Source organism: Pongo abelii, chromosome 2 (assembly GCF_028885655.2).
Source record: "Pongo abelii isolate AG06213 chromosome 2, NHGRI_mPonAbe1-v2.0_pri, whole genome shotgun sequence".
NCBI lineage: Eukaryota > Metazoa > Chordata > Mammalia > Primates > Hominidae > Pongo > Pongo abelii.
The window spans coordinates 202,350,665-202,369,616 of record NC_085928.1 but is presented as its reverse complement, the minus strand read 5'-3'; the positions used below and the strand labels follow the sequence as shown (position 1 = coordinate 202,369,616).

The 18,952-nt window shown below is 34.8% G+C and overlaps 1 protein-coding gene across 2 annotated transcripts in view; it reads left to right on the top strand.

The window, feature by feature from the left end:
- The window catches only part of FGF12 (fibroblast growth factor 12), a 586,961-nt gene that overhangs the window by 387,155 nt on the left and 180,854 nt on the right, over positions 1–18,952 (top strand). For both annotated transcript variants that reach the window (XM_024244072.3, NM_001132576.1), the window contains 1 exon segment: positions 10,792–10,895. In XM_024244072.3, coding sequence (XP_024099840.1) covers positions 10,792–10,895 — 104 coding nt within the window.

Below are 18,952 nucleotides of genomic sequence, written 5' to 3'. Positions count from 1 at the left end.
CCTCAAAAGCCATAGTGATCAACAAGTTTGGTTTTAACCCAATTCTTGAAGAATGGGAACAAAATAAATAAATTAAGATTAGGACAGTTGTATTTCAGGTAAGGAGGCACAAAATCAGGAAGTGGAGAAAGCTCCCGCCATGTTAGGGAAAAATTAACCCACTAGCTTGCATGAAGCAAAGAGATTATTTGGAAGTATCATGGGGCCATATTTTACAGTGTCTTAACTGACACTTAAGGGAGTGTAAGCTTTATATTGTAGGAAATGGGGAACCAATGAAAGTTACTGAGCAATGAGTAAAATGCAATACTTTAGAAAAATTTTCTAACCGGAGATTATAGTAGACATGGGTTGAGTGAGAGATTCTGAAGTAGAAAATAGGACAAAATCATCATTTTATTTTTCAAGTCCTTTTTTATCCCTTAATTTCTAAAAAAAAAAAAAATCTTTCCACATTATGTTTATTTCTATAGATCCACTTAATATTTTTGGAATTAGGCAGTCATATTTTCTTATTTAGGTATTAATGATAACAAAGTGCAAAGCTTTGTTTGAGCATATCTAAATCAACTCAAATAAGTGTGCTTGTATTGCCTGTGTGTAATTTTATCTGAGAAAAAACTAAAGATTTTGTACCTTTTGGGCAGGATGGTTCTACTTGGCTAAAATATTCCTTGTAAGGTTTTCACATTTTCTTATTATAGTCTGTTTTTCCCACTTTCTTCACAACTACTTGAATTGTTATCATTAGAATTTTATTTTATATCTTAAGAGCAACAATATTTTACAGCTTTGTAGCCACCAGAATCTAGGTTCACAGCTTAGCTTTTTCACTAGCTGACTTTATAACCTTGGGAAAACAGTATCTTTGAGTCTCAGTTTCCTGGTCTGTAAAGATGGATACATAGTACACATGTGGTTACTTTTATCTATTTTAGACTTTAACTACTATGATGGCAGGTACCAATCTCTGTCCTTTCTACCACTGTATTGCAAGTGCCTTGCATGATGTCTGGAATATATGTGATGAATTAATGAATAAACCTAGTAGGCCATAGTATTGATTTTGGCAACATAGCTTTTGATGAAAGGTTTATAGAGGATGCAAATCTAAAAGCTTCAAAACATGCAAAGATTTCTTGGAAGATGTTTCTGCCCATTGATCTCATGGACCGTCACCTGTGCTGTTCACTGAATTCTTCAGACGGGCTCCAAGACAAGTCTGTGTAAGACAAGTGGCTCCAGAGAATGAGTAATGACAGGCATTTGCTTTCATCATCGATAGTGATATGCCTCATTTTTCATCTTAATGAAAAAAGAATCACGTTTAATTGACTTGTTAATTATGCAAATTTTTGAACATTTTTGAACTATCATAGGAAAGGTTATATGATATTATCAGGATTAAAACCCAATGACAGGACTTTTAGCAGAGCTAAGGCAAATATTTCTACTACCTTTTATCAAATAAAGAGATCACAATGCTGCTCATTTTTATTATGCTGAAAACCCACAGTGTATGCTGTCAGCCAATGCTTAGAAGAAAAATTTTAGTCTCTGAAGTCCCAAACCACTAGTCAGCTCTGTAAGTCAATAAATTCAGTGAGAAAATAAATCAGTCAGTTGAACTATTTGGCCAATTGTTTATAAAACAGGCCATCATACTTAAAGCAGTGAACCAATATAGCTTAAAGTATGTTGACGTTTACATTCTTAACAGTGTTTTATTTTAACTACATAGTTGTTTTGCTTACGGGAACTTCAATAATAGAAGATGAAATACATGCTTTTTTTTTCTCCCATAACATTTTTAAAAATTTAAGTTGAAATATGGAATAATGATCATCCAGCCATGTTCCTCCTACTATGAAAACTCCAGATGTGGAGATATGAAAACAACAATGAGAACAAAAACACTGACAACACTGATAGTGATGCTTTGTATCCTTTATGGTTTAAAAAGTGGCTTGTTTTTAATTATCTCATTGATCTTCATAACAATCCAGTGAAGCATTCAGAGCCAAGAAATTCTCAAAGTGGTTAACTCATTTATGTCTAGTGTTCCATTATTGGAACACTATGCATGTGGGAGTTATTTATATCCTACTGCTCAAAGTCATCGCCAAGGTCTGATTGCAGAAATTCAAAAAATTGCAACCTCATTAAATTACTTGGAGTCACCAAGACCACAAATCTGTTAAATTTTAGAACTAGGGCTCATGACCTAAAGCTATGTCCTCTACGTAGCTACGTTCGGTCCTCATCTGAGTCTTATTTCCTTGACTTAAAAGCTAAAAGAATATGGCAGGTTACATCTTTCCTTTAATTTCTGTAAGAAATGCTGTTTTAGAGGGTTAAATTCAGTAACAACAATTGTTTAGGCTTTATTTTGAAATGCAATCTGGATGCAAAACAACAACAAAAACATATTTCATACTCTATGAATCCCTAGTTTTCAGGGAAACTCAGACAAACATATAAATATGAATAAGCGCTGTGATAAGTGCTGTGTATGGAATGCTGTGGAATTAGGGTAAGGGAATGAATAATTAATTTGCTTCGGTGAACATTCCATTGTACCATAATTTATATAATCACTTTTGTATTGGAAGATTTAAGAGCTCACTACTTTGCTGGATATTCAGTAATAGCATTTTCCTATTGAGAATGGGGAGGGTGAATAATTGACTTAAGTAAATTATAAATAACAGAAGTAAATATTAATTTCATAACTCAGGAAAAACCAATTGAGTGGCCTGCAAATATTATAAATATTATAATTACAGATATTATTGTGAGAGACTGTAGGATTTATTGTAGGAGAAAATAACCTGGTACTAACTTAACTTTTTATTTAAGATTTTGTAGGATATTATCTTATTCACACTCTAATAAAATATCTTGATTGAGAACATTTTGAGATGTGGGAAATGATTTTGAATTTTCAAGGAAATCTAACATTGAAAATGCACAGATTATAAACCCAAATATCTCCATTCTCTCTCAGTATGTTCCACTTGGGTTTTTAATGGGTCACAGGATGAATCTTGTTTATTGGCCATTTGACAAAATAGACCTAGAATTTCTGAATACAACTGTACTCTTTTATACCTTTCTTCGTTACAAGCAATAACGAGTCTGTCCTTAGAAGTTACTTAGAAAGATACTGGATTTACATGTTCCAAAGACAATTTGTAATGAGTTTTTTTTCACCTTCCTTCCCTCCCTTCTTCCTCCCTATCTTCCTCTCTCCCTCTTCTTCTCTTTCTTTGAAACTTTCTTGGTTGTCACATTGTTTTCCTATGTGTTTTGGATTGATTGTTACCTTTTTCTTACTGGAATAATATGGTGTGGATAATGCACAGGTAGAAATTAAGGTGAGTAAAACATAGCACTTATAGAAAGTACATTTATTGGTCCAATATCATTGGACAGGATGTTTATTTTTTTATTTTATTTTGTTGAGACAGAGGCTTGCCCTGTTACCCTGGCAGGAGTGGAGTGGTGCAATCATGGCTTACTGCAGCCTTGACTTCCCGGGTGCAGGCTATCCTCTGACCTCAGCCTCCCAAGTAGCTGGGACCACAGGCACACACACATACCTGACTAAATTATTTTTATTTTTATTTTTACAGAAGTGGAGTCTCCCTGTGTTTCCCAGGCTAGTCTCAAACTCCTGGGCTCAAGTGATCCTCCTGCCTCAGCCTCCCAAAGTGCTGAGATTACAGGCATGAGCCACCACGCCTTGCTGACAAGATGTTTAATATCTCAATTGTAACAGATTCCCCAAACTCTTTCCTTCCTCTTAATTCCCTCCAGCCTTGCATCACTACACACACACGTACTCCTGCCCTCACCAGGCCTATGCATCCCATGATTCTGCCATTTCAGACTTTGTACCTTGTAGACTTTTGGCTTTCCTTTAGTCTATGTGTAATACATATTATCTTCAATTTTTTTCTTACATGCTTAATTATAAAAATATGTCTGAGAAAAGTTATGAATAAACATGTGTAAGGAGAAACTAATCCTAATTCATTTATTTATTCAGCAAATATTGAATAACAGCTTCTAAAACCAAGATATCATGCTAGGTATTGGGGATCATAATAAAAGTTTCTGGTACCTTCAACTTGCCCTTAAAATAGTGGAAACCTCAGAAAGATTCACAGATAAAAGTCTTTTCACTAGAGACCACAACTGTTATGTTCATCACTCTTTTTTTAGCCTAGGCATGGCATTTGGCATATAGTAAGTCCTAATAAATATTTATGGTAAGAATAAATGACTTCTAAGTCAGGTTTTTACAAGTGCTGTGTTCGAGTTCAACTTTGTAAGGCCAAGGTCCTACTCCAAATGTTAGGATGGTACTTTACATTTTCTCCATTTTTTTCACTTTGTACCCCTCAAAGAAGTTAGGACTTTTATATACTGTTCAATGAAGCTATTTTAAGTAGTCAAATACTGAGTTTATAATGAAATGATATTTTGCATATCAAAATGCCTAGCAGGATGCCTGAAAAAAATAGACAGTCAATGAATATTATCTGTCTAGTTTTTCTTTTCTCATTTGTTACTTTCTCTCATCTTCTCCTTCCACTTAAATTTCAATATGAGTATGATTTAGGTTTTGTAGGTCCTAAAGCTTATCTTATGTGGGGTTCTCTCTCGAAAAAATAAATATAATGCAATGAAAATTAGATGCAAAATTGAGTATTTAGACTGAGAAAATAAACCACAACAGTTTAAATTTTGAAAAGCTGAGAACTATCAAAGATGATACAACTCAGGAAAATAATACAACATTTTAATTAATTGCCTGATAGCAGCAAGTCTATAAATTTCCTTCCCATTATTATGGATATATAATTTTTGAATGTCTTTCCATATGATAACAATTTTATTATACATTTCTTGTAGAGAGAAATATAAAGATAATTCAGTCTTTCCTGTAGCATGATTAATCAAAGTGATCCTTTAATATTTTATAACTTAGAAGTGTTTATTTTAGGTTAACAGCTCATAATTATCTGATGATTAGTGATGTTGAGTATATTTTCATATACCTGTTGGCCATTTGTATGTTGTTCTAGAGCGATGTCTGTTCAAGCCCTGTGTCCATTTTTTAATTGGCTTATTTGTTTTGTTTTGTTTTGTTTTGTTTTTCCTGTTGAGTCATAGGAGTTTCTTATGTATTCTGGATATTGAACCCCTACCAGATATGCAATTTGCAAATATTTTCTCCCATTCCATAAGTTGCTTTTTCATTCTGTTGATTGTTTCCTTTGCTCTGCAGAAGCTTTTTAGTTTGATGTAATCCCACTTGTCTAGTTTTTGCTTTCATTTGCCTGTGCTTTTCATTATCCAAGAAATAAATCATTGCCAAGGCCAATGTCAACTTTTTCCCCTATGTTTTTTTTCCCTATGGGTTTTACAGTTTTAGGTCTCACATTTAATTATTTAATCCATTTTGAGTGAATTTTATGTATGGTATAACATAAGGGCCCAATTTCATTCTTTCATGTGTGAATACCCAGTTTTTTCAGCACCATTTGTTGAAGAGACTATACTTTCTCTTCATTACCTTTTCCAATACCTTTTTTCCGTGAAGTTTTATGAATGAGCTTGGTTTATGGAAGCCAGGAGTACCAGCTCCATTATTTCATTTTTCAAAATACAAGAGTCAACTTTACAAAAAGATGTAAAACAAGATACTCCTTTTGGAAAGGACAAGTTTAAGAAGATCTTTGAATGTCAGATTAAATACTTGGACTCTATTTGGCATATAATTGTAATATTATTTAGTTTGCAAATGTTTACTGGGATTGCTAATATACACAGAATATATACTACCCTGCGTATTCTCTCTCTCATTTTCTCTCTCTGTCTCTGTCTGTCTCCTCCCTTCCTTGTATTATACAAGTGTAGTTTTGATGTGAGTTTTGTTTTGGAGAGCTTACAATCTGGTTGTGGTTGGCAGAGGAAACAGATTTTTTAGAAGAATAAAACTATAAATTGTGATAAATATAGTCTGGATCCAGGAATAGGGCAGCTAAGAAGTGAAAGAAAGCACTTGGCATTTGGTGTGTCATTTCACGCATGTCAGGGATTTCAGTGTGAAGATATAGGGAGAGTGACATTCCAAGCCGAGGGAACTAAGTTAGCAAAAAGATGGAGTTTAGTAGGTAGGAGGAGGAAGATCAAATTACTAGAAGCACTCAGTATTGGAGTGAAAGTGCCATGTAGCACAAATGTATGTTGTAGATTAACCTTGAATATCAGGCTGAGATGCTTTAAGTTTCTAGTTTCATTTTTATCTTAAAAAGAACTTTCATTCTAACAAGAAAACCTACATTCCTGGAAATAATGTGTTTTTGTCATAACCCGTATAATAATATTTATTTAATAAAGCTATGTACATGTACCTGGGCTAGACATTACAGCAACTACCCTCAAGAATCTTGCACTGTAGGGATGGAGACAGAGATATAAACAAAGAACTCTAAAACCGTGTTCTAAATACCATTACAGAAATATACACAAGAAATAAGCCATCTGGAAAAGGGAAGTATCATTTCTGAAGGGTTTTGGGCAAGACTTATGGGGGAGTTCAACAAGGTAGGCCTTAAATGATGAAAAGAGTTGGCCAAATTTAGAAGTGGGAAGATAAGCTTTCCAAAAAGAGATAGAGGACAAAAGAGGACAAACTCCAGCCTAGTTAAAGATCGAGAGGGAACTTAGGAAATGGCAAAAAGCTCTGTGAAGCCGGTTACAGCAGATGGGAAGGGTGACAGGTGATAAGCTGGAAATGTGGGTTGGAGCCAGGTTGTAAAGGACATCGGAGACAGGGAGGAATCACTGCAGGTTGTAAGCAGGAAAATGGCATAAGAGGATGCAAGGGACTTAAAGAGTGGGTGGAGTCAAGCAGCCCAGTTACTATGAGTTAGGACAGTGGCTTTGAGGAGTAGTGAAAGGAGTAGCAAAGGGCTCCTGTGAGCTGGAGCCAGAGGGTGCTACTCTGAAGATAATTAATAGATAAGACTAAGTCATTTGCCACCTTTTGGGATTTTTAGGAGGCAGATGAGGACCTTTCCAGAGAAACTATGTTTAGCTTTTACCAATAAAGTCTCATTTCAAATCGTTTACTGATTTTAAAAAATGGGCTTATTAAGTCTCACAAAGCAAACCAGCTAAAAGCCATTATCATGTTGTGGTTCATATAAAACTTTCAAACAGGTTTCTTGTTTTTGTCCCTGCCTAGCATTATCACTTTTCTCTCATTCTTCATGTAGGAAAAACTTTATAGTTGCTTTTCCTTCTATGGTCAGCTACATAAACCAGTGTTCTTAGCATTTATCCTGGGAAGTCTTCTCCTTCTTACAGTAATTATCAGTGAACTTAATAGTTTTCCAGTATCTGCTTTTATTTAAAATGAAGTACCTTGCATCTAGTTCATATCTTGCATATTAATTCTGCTTTCATTAGCATCTCTATCAGTTAGGATTAGAGTTGGCTCTGCCTTGCACAGACTAAGAGAACAAGGACTTATTTTCTCACATAAAAGCCAGACCTGGGTAACTGAATGTTGGACTTGTGCCACTGCTCCACAAAGCTCTCAGGGACCCAGCTCCTTCCAGCTCACCTGCCAACACCCGCTGGGGAGTAGTCCTTGTTTTTTTGGTTTGAGATGATCCAGCTACCATATCTCCATTCAAACAGCAATAGGCAAAGGTTGAGAAGGGGCGCAAAGGACACCTTTAAGTTGTCTTTAAGGAAGCATTCCTCAAGCTTATAATGATGTGATGACTTATGTCTCATTGGCCGGTAGTGGGTCCATAGGACCTACATCTGGTTGCAGGATATGTAAGAAGGTGTAGCTGAATAATCTGTTTATTTGCAAGAGGGCAAAAATGGATATTAGAGGAAATTAAAAGAACAAAAAGGGGAGGCCGAGACAGGTGGATCACAAGGTCAGGAGTTCGAGACTAGCCTGGCCAACACAGTGAAACCCTGTCTCTACTAAAAATACAAAAATTAGCTGGGTTGTGGTGGCAGGTGCCTATAATAGCAGCTACTCTGGAGGCTGAGGCAGGAGAATTGCTTGCACTCCAGCTGGATGACAGAGCTAGACTCTGTCCAAAAAAGAAAAAGAAAGAACAAAAAGATGAAATATGATGTTTTGAACAGATAGCCACATTAGAGAGCCTGAAAGCCTTTGTTTAGATGCATTTTCCCCTGGGTTAACTCTAAATCTTTTTGTACTTCTATAAATTAAGGTAATCATTCTGTCCTAAATTCTTCATAGCATTTATGGCTGAGGATCAAATACAATTAATGAACATATCAGAACTTTGAAAATTAATCTTGCACAAATATAAAGTATTAGATTTTAAAGCATTAAAGCAATCTGCTGAATATAAACTAAAAAATATTACTGAGGCAATATGTCAGTTTTTACAATAGACTTATGGTAACTTTATCTGGCAAACAGAAGAATTAGGTATTCATGACAAATAGCTCTTAGAGAGGACACATTTCTGTTTGTGAATCACTTTCAGAAACGTGACAGTGCATTTGGTTCTATCAACTCTGTGCAATAAGGATTATCATGTCCATTTTACAGATAGGAAAACTAAGGCAGAGAAGTTACATGAATAGCTCAAAGTCATGTAACTGAGTGGAGGGTTTAGAAACTATGTGTCTGCAAATCTCATAATCTGTGTTGTTGCTCTAGTTTTCGTATGTCACACATCTTGTTGCCCATTTGGTAAAGTCTAGATATTTAAAATTAGAGTGACAGACTTACAGTTATTTATCCTTATTTTATTTACATGGTGTTCTTTCTCATTTCCCCCCAATATAAATCAAATCCACCAATCTGCCAGTCCCTTTCTGCGTACACACATTACTCTGAAAAACCACCTAACTTCCGCCTCACTAAAATGTTTTCTGTTCTTGGCTTTCTCAACTTCTGCTTCTTCTTTAAGTGTCAACTCAGGTTCCATTTTCTGTGTAAGGCATTCCATGAATACTTCAGGCCACACAGAGCTTCCATTTTCCTGAACTTCTGTAACATAGAGAATATATATATAGAATGCATATATTACATTTAATTATAGAAGTAAATTATACACTGTATCATATTATTCCATATGTCTTAGCATTTTCTCCCCAACTAGACTTTGTCTAGTTCTTGTATTTCTTAAGTTGTTTCAGTAACACAAGGACACTGGTAAGAATATAGCAAGAAATAAAACCAGTTCAAATCTACATTGAGCCAACAATTAATCTATAAGAAACTACTTATAGTTTCTTATCTAGTCTCAGTTTTCGTGACAAATGTGGAAATGGGTTCAAAGAGGCGAAAGGACTGATCTGATGTCAACAGCTAAGAATGGAATCCTGTTCTACTAAACTTGTGATCTAAGACTTGATCCTCTACAACTGTCAATTGAACATTTGACTGAAAGTCAAATACTGTGAGTGTGTGTGTCTGCATGTGTGTGTGTTTAGCTTACTATTGTAGGTTGAGAGAAGCCCAGAATAATAGAGGCATCCCTAAATAATGGTAGCCCTTGGGTTAATTTACGTGTATCTTGTGTTAAAAACTGAGAAGACGAGAACTGATAGGAATTTTATCAATAGAAAAGGTGGATAAGAACTTCTAATTAAGCCAGGATACTGAAATGAACTGCAGAGATATTTTCTTATGCATACAACCATGAGATACTTAATTCATATCCATGTTGCCATCTATAGAGCCTAACTATATGATTGCTTTTCTTCCATATGCAATGTGAATGGTTTCAGGGTGGGGGCAGTGTTTTCTGTTTATGCTCATTTTGTGATCTCAAAAGTAACTGAAATAATCCCAAGGACAGAAATATATTGTTGGAAGAAAAATAAAAGGTTCTCTCAGGTATCTTTTTTTCTGATCTATGAGTTCCTTCTCTAAGTGGACCTATAGACTATTGAGTATTTTGAGTGATGAGCAACTTGAATATGTAAAGACCGCAAGCATTTTCCCATTTCATCTTAGGATGTTGAATTTTGTCAAATTAATTCTTAATGGTTTTGAGTATATGTTTGTGTGTGTGTATATATATATATGTGTGTGTGTGTGTGTGTGTGTGTGTGTATATATATTTCCCACCTGAATATAAAATATATCCATTATAGCTTAAGCTATCTATCAATCATCTATCCATCTGTTTATCTCTCTTTATTTACATGTAAAAAATTGAGATATCAAGAAAAAAGTTTTGTCTGAATGTTATCATCAATAAGTCAGTAATTTTTGCATGCTTCTTCTGTGTTCAATATAATGTTTGGAACAACAAGGGAAAGACTACAAACAAGAAGCTTTGGCCTGTTTTAAAGATAATGTTTTGTTATTTCTTATGACTACAGATAGGTTTTCTCCTGTTGAGAATTTTTCGGTTCATATTATTTGTTTGTTAGAAAAAATTATCTTATATTACACTGTTTGAGGATCATTTTAAGGATCAGGGATCCTGAAATCTCAGATCCAGTTGGGCGTTTAGAGACCTTCTAATCCAACCCCTTTAGTGCAGAGTTTATGTAACTTACCTGAAGTTACATAGGTAATTAATGCTGGTGCAGGGTCAAGAAGTCAATTTCACTCATTTTTAGACCTCTCTTTATTTCTCTGTCTCCATTTTTCTACCAAGTTCAATTAATAGGTTTTAATTCTCAAAAGAATTATTATAAGAAAGAAGATTATTTATTCAAAAGGTCACTGATCCTTTCTGCCCTTTTTTTCCCCCCCAGCTCTCTTCAATCTAATTCCTGTGGGCCTGCGTGTAGTGGCCATCCAAGGAGTGAAGGCTAGCCTCTATGTGGCCATGAATGGTGAAGGCTATCTCTACAGTTCAGTAAGTACATTGTAGTGTGTATTATGTGTGTGAACTACCACTGAGAGGTAATGGAGTAACCATCATGTTAGGCAAGAAAATTGGAAGTTGAAGTCATTTTATATTTTGTGATCCCGTTTTTCAGGATTATTTTGAGGTTTTGTAATTTACAGTGTTAAGGACCATGTCTTGTTGAATGAGTATATTGCAGTTACTCTCCATGCAATATAAATTCTTTGTGTCTAGCTTCCATTTCTGCAGGATATTCTCCTTTTGGAATTTTATCTTTCTGTTTAATTCAAAGAGCAAGACATTTTTCTTTTCTCTTGTTATCTCTCCTTTAAGCATAGAGGATGGCTCAGGAAGGAAAATTCTTCAGTTTGTCTGGAAATAGTCTCTGTCCTACCATGGAGAAAAAAACTTTCATAATGAATTGTGGCTTTGTTTGTATTTAGTAGGTCTATGTTTTATCTAATATGTCAGATTCTCAGAATAACTTTAATTTAAAGGCAATATGAATTTATGGAATGAGCTCTGGATTACGAGCAAGGATATTTGAGTTTTATTTGCATTTCATTTACTATCTTGATATCCCTTTGGGCAAATTATCTTCCTTCCTTGGCTTAATTTTGGACCTTTCAAATGAGCATGTTGGACACCATGTTGTATCATGTCTTCTTTCAAATCCCAAACTGGCAAAATTAGGTAGCATCAGTGGCTACATTATCAGCACTGACATATTTTAAAGTAGTGAACACAATTATGATGCTTGTCTCACTCTCAGGATAATAATTTATGCGTTGAGAGAATGTGGCTGCCCTGAATGGTGTGTGTGTGTGTGTGTGTGTGTATTTCCGCTTTCTTCTAAGAGAGTTGGCTATTTGTAGTTCATGAAAAAAATTCCTTGAAAATCATGATTACAGATTTCCACCCTTTCTATGATCTCAGTAAATAGCACAAGGTTATTTTGGAAGTTTCCATATGTCTGCTGGATTCTAAATTAGTTATTGACTAATTTTCATTAGGTGACTAATTTTCATTAGGCTCTTCCAATGTTCAATTAAACAAATCTCTGGTACCTTGGAGCTCAGAAACTGATACCTTCAAATATGGTGTTTTTACATGCTGTACAGAAGAAGCAGCCTCAAGACTTCTCTGAACTCTCTCTGCCTCCTGTGTCTGAATCCTGTCTCTCCCAAAGCACAGGATGAAGTTGTTCTCTGGAGTTCCCTTACCTGCCTAAGCTCGGACCTGCCAAAGAAGAAAACAATTACCTTTGGTCTCTTCCCTGAGTTTTCATTAACTGAACTCGTATCACAGGAAGAAAGACGGAAGTCCATGAATACACCTAGACAACGTTTTGTCACAAACCATGGTCTACCCTGGGACAAAAGACTTTGTCCTGGCTCATTGTATGTTCTTTAAGTTCATTGAACTCCCCTCAAAATCATTTGCTATCACTGTAAAATCATCCACACATTCCCATCGCCCTTTCCTCTAAAAAGAAGGGTATATAACCATGTGTACCACATTTCGTATGGTGGGGTAATCACCCTGTAATTCTCCCAAGTGCATGTTAATAAATTTGTATTTCTTTTCTCCTGTTAATCAGCCTTTTGTTCATCAATTTTCACTTAATCTACAGAGGGTGAAGTGAAAATTTTCCTTTGGCTCCAACAGGTGCATCATACTTGCTTATTAATAATACATCCGTCATTTGTATTACAATTTTTTTTACTCCTGAAAATATTCAGATCAAAATATACACTTATATGCTATATGTGTACATATACATTTTTTCAAAGTTTCTGCTTAAAATAACAATTAAATACATTTTCAGTCAAAATAATGGGCTCTCTTAGTATGTCACAGCTCTAACAACTCTTAATGTCCAGTTATTGTGAGTCCATTTTAAATGTAAGAATTAAAACAAGAAGAAAAGGCAAGAGGATGTTATTTTGAATATTTCTAGTTAGTCTTACTTTAAAGATTTAATCAGTCATTAAATAAGCAGCTAAATGTAGACCATATTATGTATATTTAAAAGGTCATAATTCAGGTTATAATTCCACAGAAGCTATAGAGTTCAGTTTATTAGACTAGAATTGATCCCCAAAGGTCAATGAAGAAGAAAAACACGGAAAGTTTGACAACAGTATTGTAAGCAGGAGACAATTGTATAAGGGAAGGAGGGAGTTTGGAGGGATTGCTGGGTTGTGATTTCATCCTCTGAAGCTTCTCAGAGATGCATTCCTTCTGTCCTTCTTGCTTAGTTCTGAGGTTAAGAGGGGGTGGGAATCTTGAGCCACAAGAGGGAGTTTCTTTTGTAATGGAGTTTACCTTTGTAAACCTATTGGGGTATCTAAATTTTCAGTTCTTCTCTCCACTTAAGTCAAACTTGCCTCTCACCTAAAATCACAATGCTTTCCCCTCGTGAGTTAAAAATCATCTGTTAGCTTTGACTTTCCTGAGGTGTTTCTGGTATGCATTAAGGCTAGAATTTCTTTGAAAAACAATTTTCTATGTCGTAGGCAACACTGTAGTTGGGCAACCAATAAGGGTCATAACTGCAGTTTATGGAGAGAGAGGAGAGGACTGAAGCAAACTAAGAGGACCTACATAAGCTAATTTAGAACCCAAAAGATTGACAAGCAGTATCATTTATCTAGTGTCATTTACCTGGCTTCTATTTATTTTTAAGCTAGGAATTAATTCCCATGTTACTTTTGATTTCTATTTCTTCACCAGGAAGCAGGAGGAGAGAGTGTCAAAGACGGAGTGACTGTTAGGTAGCACAGAGCTATAGTTTTAAGAGTTGTTCTGAAATTTTGTGTTTTAATAGGTGAGTTTAATCCATATGTATTTGATGAGATTATTGATGTATCTGGATATGTTTTTACCATAGTAGTTTGTATTTTTTAAAATTTCCTTTTGTTTCTCTTTTCTTTTTTAAAAAATTCTGTTGCTTTATTCACATTTTTAAATTTTATTAAATTCTTCTGCAAGTTTGTAACCTTAGGCTATATTTTTATTCCTTTAGTGGTTAGTCTTATTTTTTTAATCATACATAAATCACGACATACTTTGCTAAATATTTTTTAGTGTTTCTGCCTTCCTTTCCAACAGCTTATGGACGTTACAGTGTTTTCTTGCTAGTAAATACCACAACCTTTCTTGCTACCAGTTTGATTAGTTGCACTTTAAAATAAAATCATATGCACAATTAGTTATTTTATAGCTAATCATTAAATTAATGAATGTTTTGAATAATTTCTATGCATAGAATTTTTGTTTGTGTGTGTATATCAAATTTGGTCTCTGATTTCACTTTTCTTCTAAACTAAACCTTTAATTATTTTATGTGCGAGGGTGTGTGGATGGTGAACTTGATTTTGGTATCCATGAAAACGTCTTCCTTTCACTTTCATTCTTGAATTGCAGTTAAGGTAGTTATAAAATTCTGAGTAGACCAATATTTTTCTCAGCATTTGGAAAATAATATTACATTGGTTTCTGGTATCTATTGTGGATTATGAGAAGGTTGCCATCAGTTTAATATTCTTTCCCTTATAGGTAATCTCTACAGAAACTTTTTTCCATCCTGGAAAACTAAAATTCTGTATACTTATTGAACAAACAGCTCTCTTTCCTCTCTTCCCCCAGCCCCTAGCAACCACCCTTTTTGACTTACAGTTACAAAGAGTTTGACTACTTTAGATATCTCATATAGGTGGAATAATGCAATATTTGTGCTTTTGTAACTGGCTTATTTCATTTAGCGTAATGTTCTCAACATTCATCTATATTGTAGAATATGACAGGATTTCCTTCTTTTTAATGTTTAAAAATATTCCATTGTATGTTATGCACATTCTACATTCTGTTTATCTATTCATCTATTGATGGACATTTAGGTTACTTTGGCCTCTTGGATATAAGATTGCTGCTGCAATGAACATGAGAGTACAAATGTCAAGATCTTGTTGGATTATATGGTAATTCTGTTTTTGTTTTTTTTTGGGAAAACACCATAATGTTTTCCCTATCAGCAGCATCATTTTACCTTCCCACCAACAGTGCACAAAAGTTCCAATTTCTTTACATCCTTGCTAACACTTGATACTTTTTGTTTCTTTTGATAGTGGCCATCCTAACAGGTGTGAGATGAGATCTCATTTTGTTTTGATTTGCATTTCTCTAATAACTAGTAGTAACGGGCATCTTTGAACATACCTGCTAGTCATTTATAAATCTTCTTTGGAGACATGTCTATTCAATTCCTTTGCCTACTTTTTAATTGAGTTGTTTTGTGTTGTTGTTGTTACTGAGTTGTAGGACTTCTTTGTAGATTCTGGCTATTAAGCCCTTACCAGATATATGATTTGCAAATATTTTCTCCCATTCTGTAGGCTACCTTCTCACTCTGTTAGTTGTTTCTGTTGATACGTAGAATTTTTAAAGTTGCATGTAGTCCTATTTGTCTATTTTTGCTTTTGCTGCTTACTGTTTTGGTGTCATATCCAAGATATAGTTGCCAAATCTAGTGTCATGAAGGTTTTTTCCTATGTTTATTCTAAGAGGTTTTTTGTTTGTTTGTTTGTTGTTGTTGTTGTTTTATTTTTTGTTTTTTGAGATGCAGTCTTCCTTTGTTGCCAGGCTGGAGTACAGTGGTGTGATCTCAGCTCACTGCAATCTCCACCTCCTGGGTTCAAGCAATTCTTCTGCCTCAGCCTCCTCTTATGCATAGATTTGTAATCCATTCTGAATTAATGTTGCATGTGGTGTAAGGTAAGGGTCCAATTTCATTCTTTTACATGTGGATATACAGTTTTTCCAACACCACTTGTTGAGAGGCTAACCTTTCTCCATTGTGTAATCTTGTCGAAGATGATTTGACCACATAGTAAAGGGTTTATTTCTGGGCTCTCTATTGTGTTCCATTGGTGTTTGTGTCTCTTTGTGCCAGTACCACAGTACCATACTGTTCAATTACCATAGTTTTTCACTACGTTTTGAAGTCCGAAGGTGTGCGACCTACAGCTTTATTTATTTATTTTTTCTTAAGATGGTTTTGGCTATTTGAGGTTCCTTGAGATTTTATATAAATTTTGGAATGGAGTTTTCTATTAGTGCAAAAAATGACATTGAGATTTTGATAGGAATTGTATTGAATATGTAGACTATCTCCGGTAGTATGGACATTTGAAGAATATTAGGTTTTCTGATTCATAAACATGGGATTTCTTTTGACAATGTTTAGTAGTTTTCAGTATACAAGTTTTTCAACTCCTTGATTAAATTTAATCTCACAGCACCTTTTAGAAAGGAAGACCAAAATAATTTTAATGGTATTAAATAACATTTAAAAAATGGAGTAAATAAAAAGTTCTTAATGCATCTCTTTCTCAAACAAAAGAAGGTTAAGCATGTTGGAAACTTATGTTTCTGAAACACCTTTTTTGATAGTTCAGGAAATACCATTCTGTGTTACAATCTGTTGAAACAGATTTTTCTACAAATTTTACCTTACACATAGACAGTGCCTTTTAAAAATTTTGCTGTTTAACCAGTTTTGATTTAAAATGTAATATCCTTTAATGTTTTATTCTTTTTGAGTTTTAAAAGTTTTTGACAAAACTTGTAAGACCACGTAAATTTTCTCAAATGATCACAGTGCTTAAAGGCATTTCGGTTGGGAATGGGGAAGGAGAGATATATTTTCATTTTATGCAGAAAAGACAAAGCCCAAGTAAGCCCTTCACCATCCTCTGTAAATTGACTCACATCTTTTTATATTTGAGTTGTTTGAACTGAACCTTGTATAAATAAAGCAAATGTAGATAAACATCATTTGGTATGATATTATAAAGCTAGATTTTCAAATTTTGGTTAGAACACTAGTGATATAATATTTTAGGTAACTTGATAGAATGATACATGTGATAAAATATGTAAAGAGTAAAAATAATATTTACAAAGTGCTGTCGCTGATACTGTTATATTTGCCTTTTTCTCTTCTGTACCTATGTAATTCATAATTTTCCTTAAAGCTCAGCTCAAATCTTACCTGATGTGTCACCTGTCTCCATTGTCCATCCTCTATGAGAATTAGATGCTACTTCTGCTGTAATATCTGAGCACTTGACTTTTATTTTGCTAGTGGGCAGGAATTACATCGTATTCATCTTTGCTATCTGGGCCATCTGAGCCACATATTTGTCCCGACCACAGCATTAAACACATTCCCTGGTAAAGGAAGATTCTCAATGAAGACTTGTTGAATTTTAAAGAATTGCCTATTTCAAGTATAGATGGAACAAATTTCATAGAATTGTTGCACAATTAACTATGATTACATTGATCAAAGTTTATTTGGTAGTCTTACAAACCACTGCACAAATGCTGGTTTGTCCTCAAAGCAATCTCAGTAAACCTAAAATTTGTTCAATACATACTGATTGAAAGTCTACCACATCTCAGGCACCAGACTGCATACTGAGCATATAAAGATGAATGAAATAGATACAATTCTTATCTTATTGTAGTTTGCTCTTATAATCGTAATTAGTTAGCTGTTGTAAGGAGTTTAGGCCAACTACAAAGTTAGAGGGCATAGTCCTCAAGACCACCCTCACTTCTGGCACCAACTGCAAGTTTATGGCCTCACAGAATCATCTTTAGATTGATAACTTTCCAGAAGGACTCACAGAACTCACTGAAAACCATGGTTATACTCACGGTTACAGTTTATTTTTGGGAGAGGGACAGATTAAAATCCGCCATGGGAAGAAATACCTAAAGCAGGGTTCAGTAGAAGTACCAAATACTGAGCTTCTAATGTCGTCTTCCTATAGAGTCAGGACATGTTACTCTTCAGGTACCAACATGTGATAATACGCATGGAGTGTCGCCAGTCAGGAAGCTCACCTGAGCCTCTATGTCAAGAGATGTCATTGGCATCTGTTACGTAGGCAGGATTCATTCATTGCCCATGTGCTTGATCCCAGCCTCTGACTCCACAGATATTGTGTGACCCAAAGCCCCTACCCTAAATCATAGTGTTATTCTCTATTTAGCCCAAGGCTCTCAGGAAAACACAAATTACCTTCCAGAAACCAAGGGCAATGGCTGTACCTCTTTTTGGGCAAGTTCTTTATGTGTCCGATGTCCAAGTGAAGTGAATGCCATGGTCCATAAATATGTACCTGTGGCTCTGCTTCCAGTCCCACACCCTCACTCTTCTGACTACCATCTATTTTCTTACCCCAGCTCAGAAGAAGAAAATAATGAAAGGAAAGAAATTTATGGGTGTAATATCTGGCATATCAGCACTTGGGAAATAAAAATATAACTTACTGCTTTGTATAACTTAGGAGCCTTGACATTTGCATCTAGGAAAATAGCACTTAAAAATAACGCAGTTTGAACCTGGACAACAGGTGAGAATCTGTCTCTACAAAAAATTTAAAAATTAGCTGGGGCTGGTAGCATGCACCTGTGTTCCCAGCTACATGGGAGGCTGAGGTGAGAGGATTGCTTCAGCTTAGGACATCGAGGCTGCAGTAAGCCATGTTTGTGCCACTGAACTCCAGCCTGGGCAATAGAGCAAAACCCTTCCTCAAAAAAAGCAATCTGTATAATTTGAAACATGTCTAGAACACATAACTAGGCAAATATTGGACCTTTTTTAATGAATAGTTTGATGTGCTTAGTACACTTATCGCTGGCATTTTAGTGGTTAATATTGGTTAAAATGTTTTTAAAAGGTTTATTTTTTTTCAAACTATAGCGATGATTTGTTTACTTTTTATAAACAAATAATATAAACAAATATTTTATAAATTTATTTGTTGCCCAAATTTATTTATTGCCCAAATCTGAATTAGGTAGTTTATGAACTAATTGAGACTTTTTTTAACTAAAGGATAAACTAAAGTCAAATTGTGCGAACACAGTTTTTTATTTAAACAGGGCCTTAACTTGTACCAATTATATTTGAAGCTGAAATAGTGATAAAGATGCTTATTTAGTCAGTCTATATTCTAATAAATAAGTAACATTATAAGTTCTTATCAGAA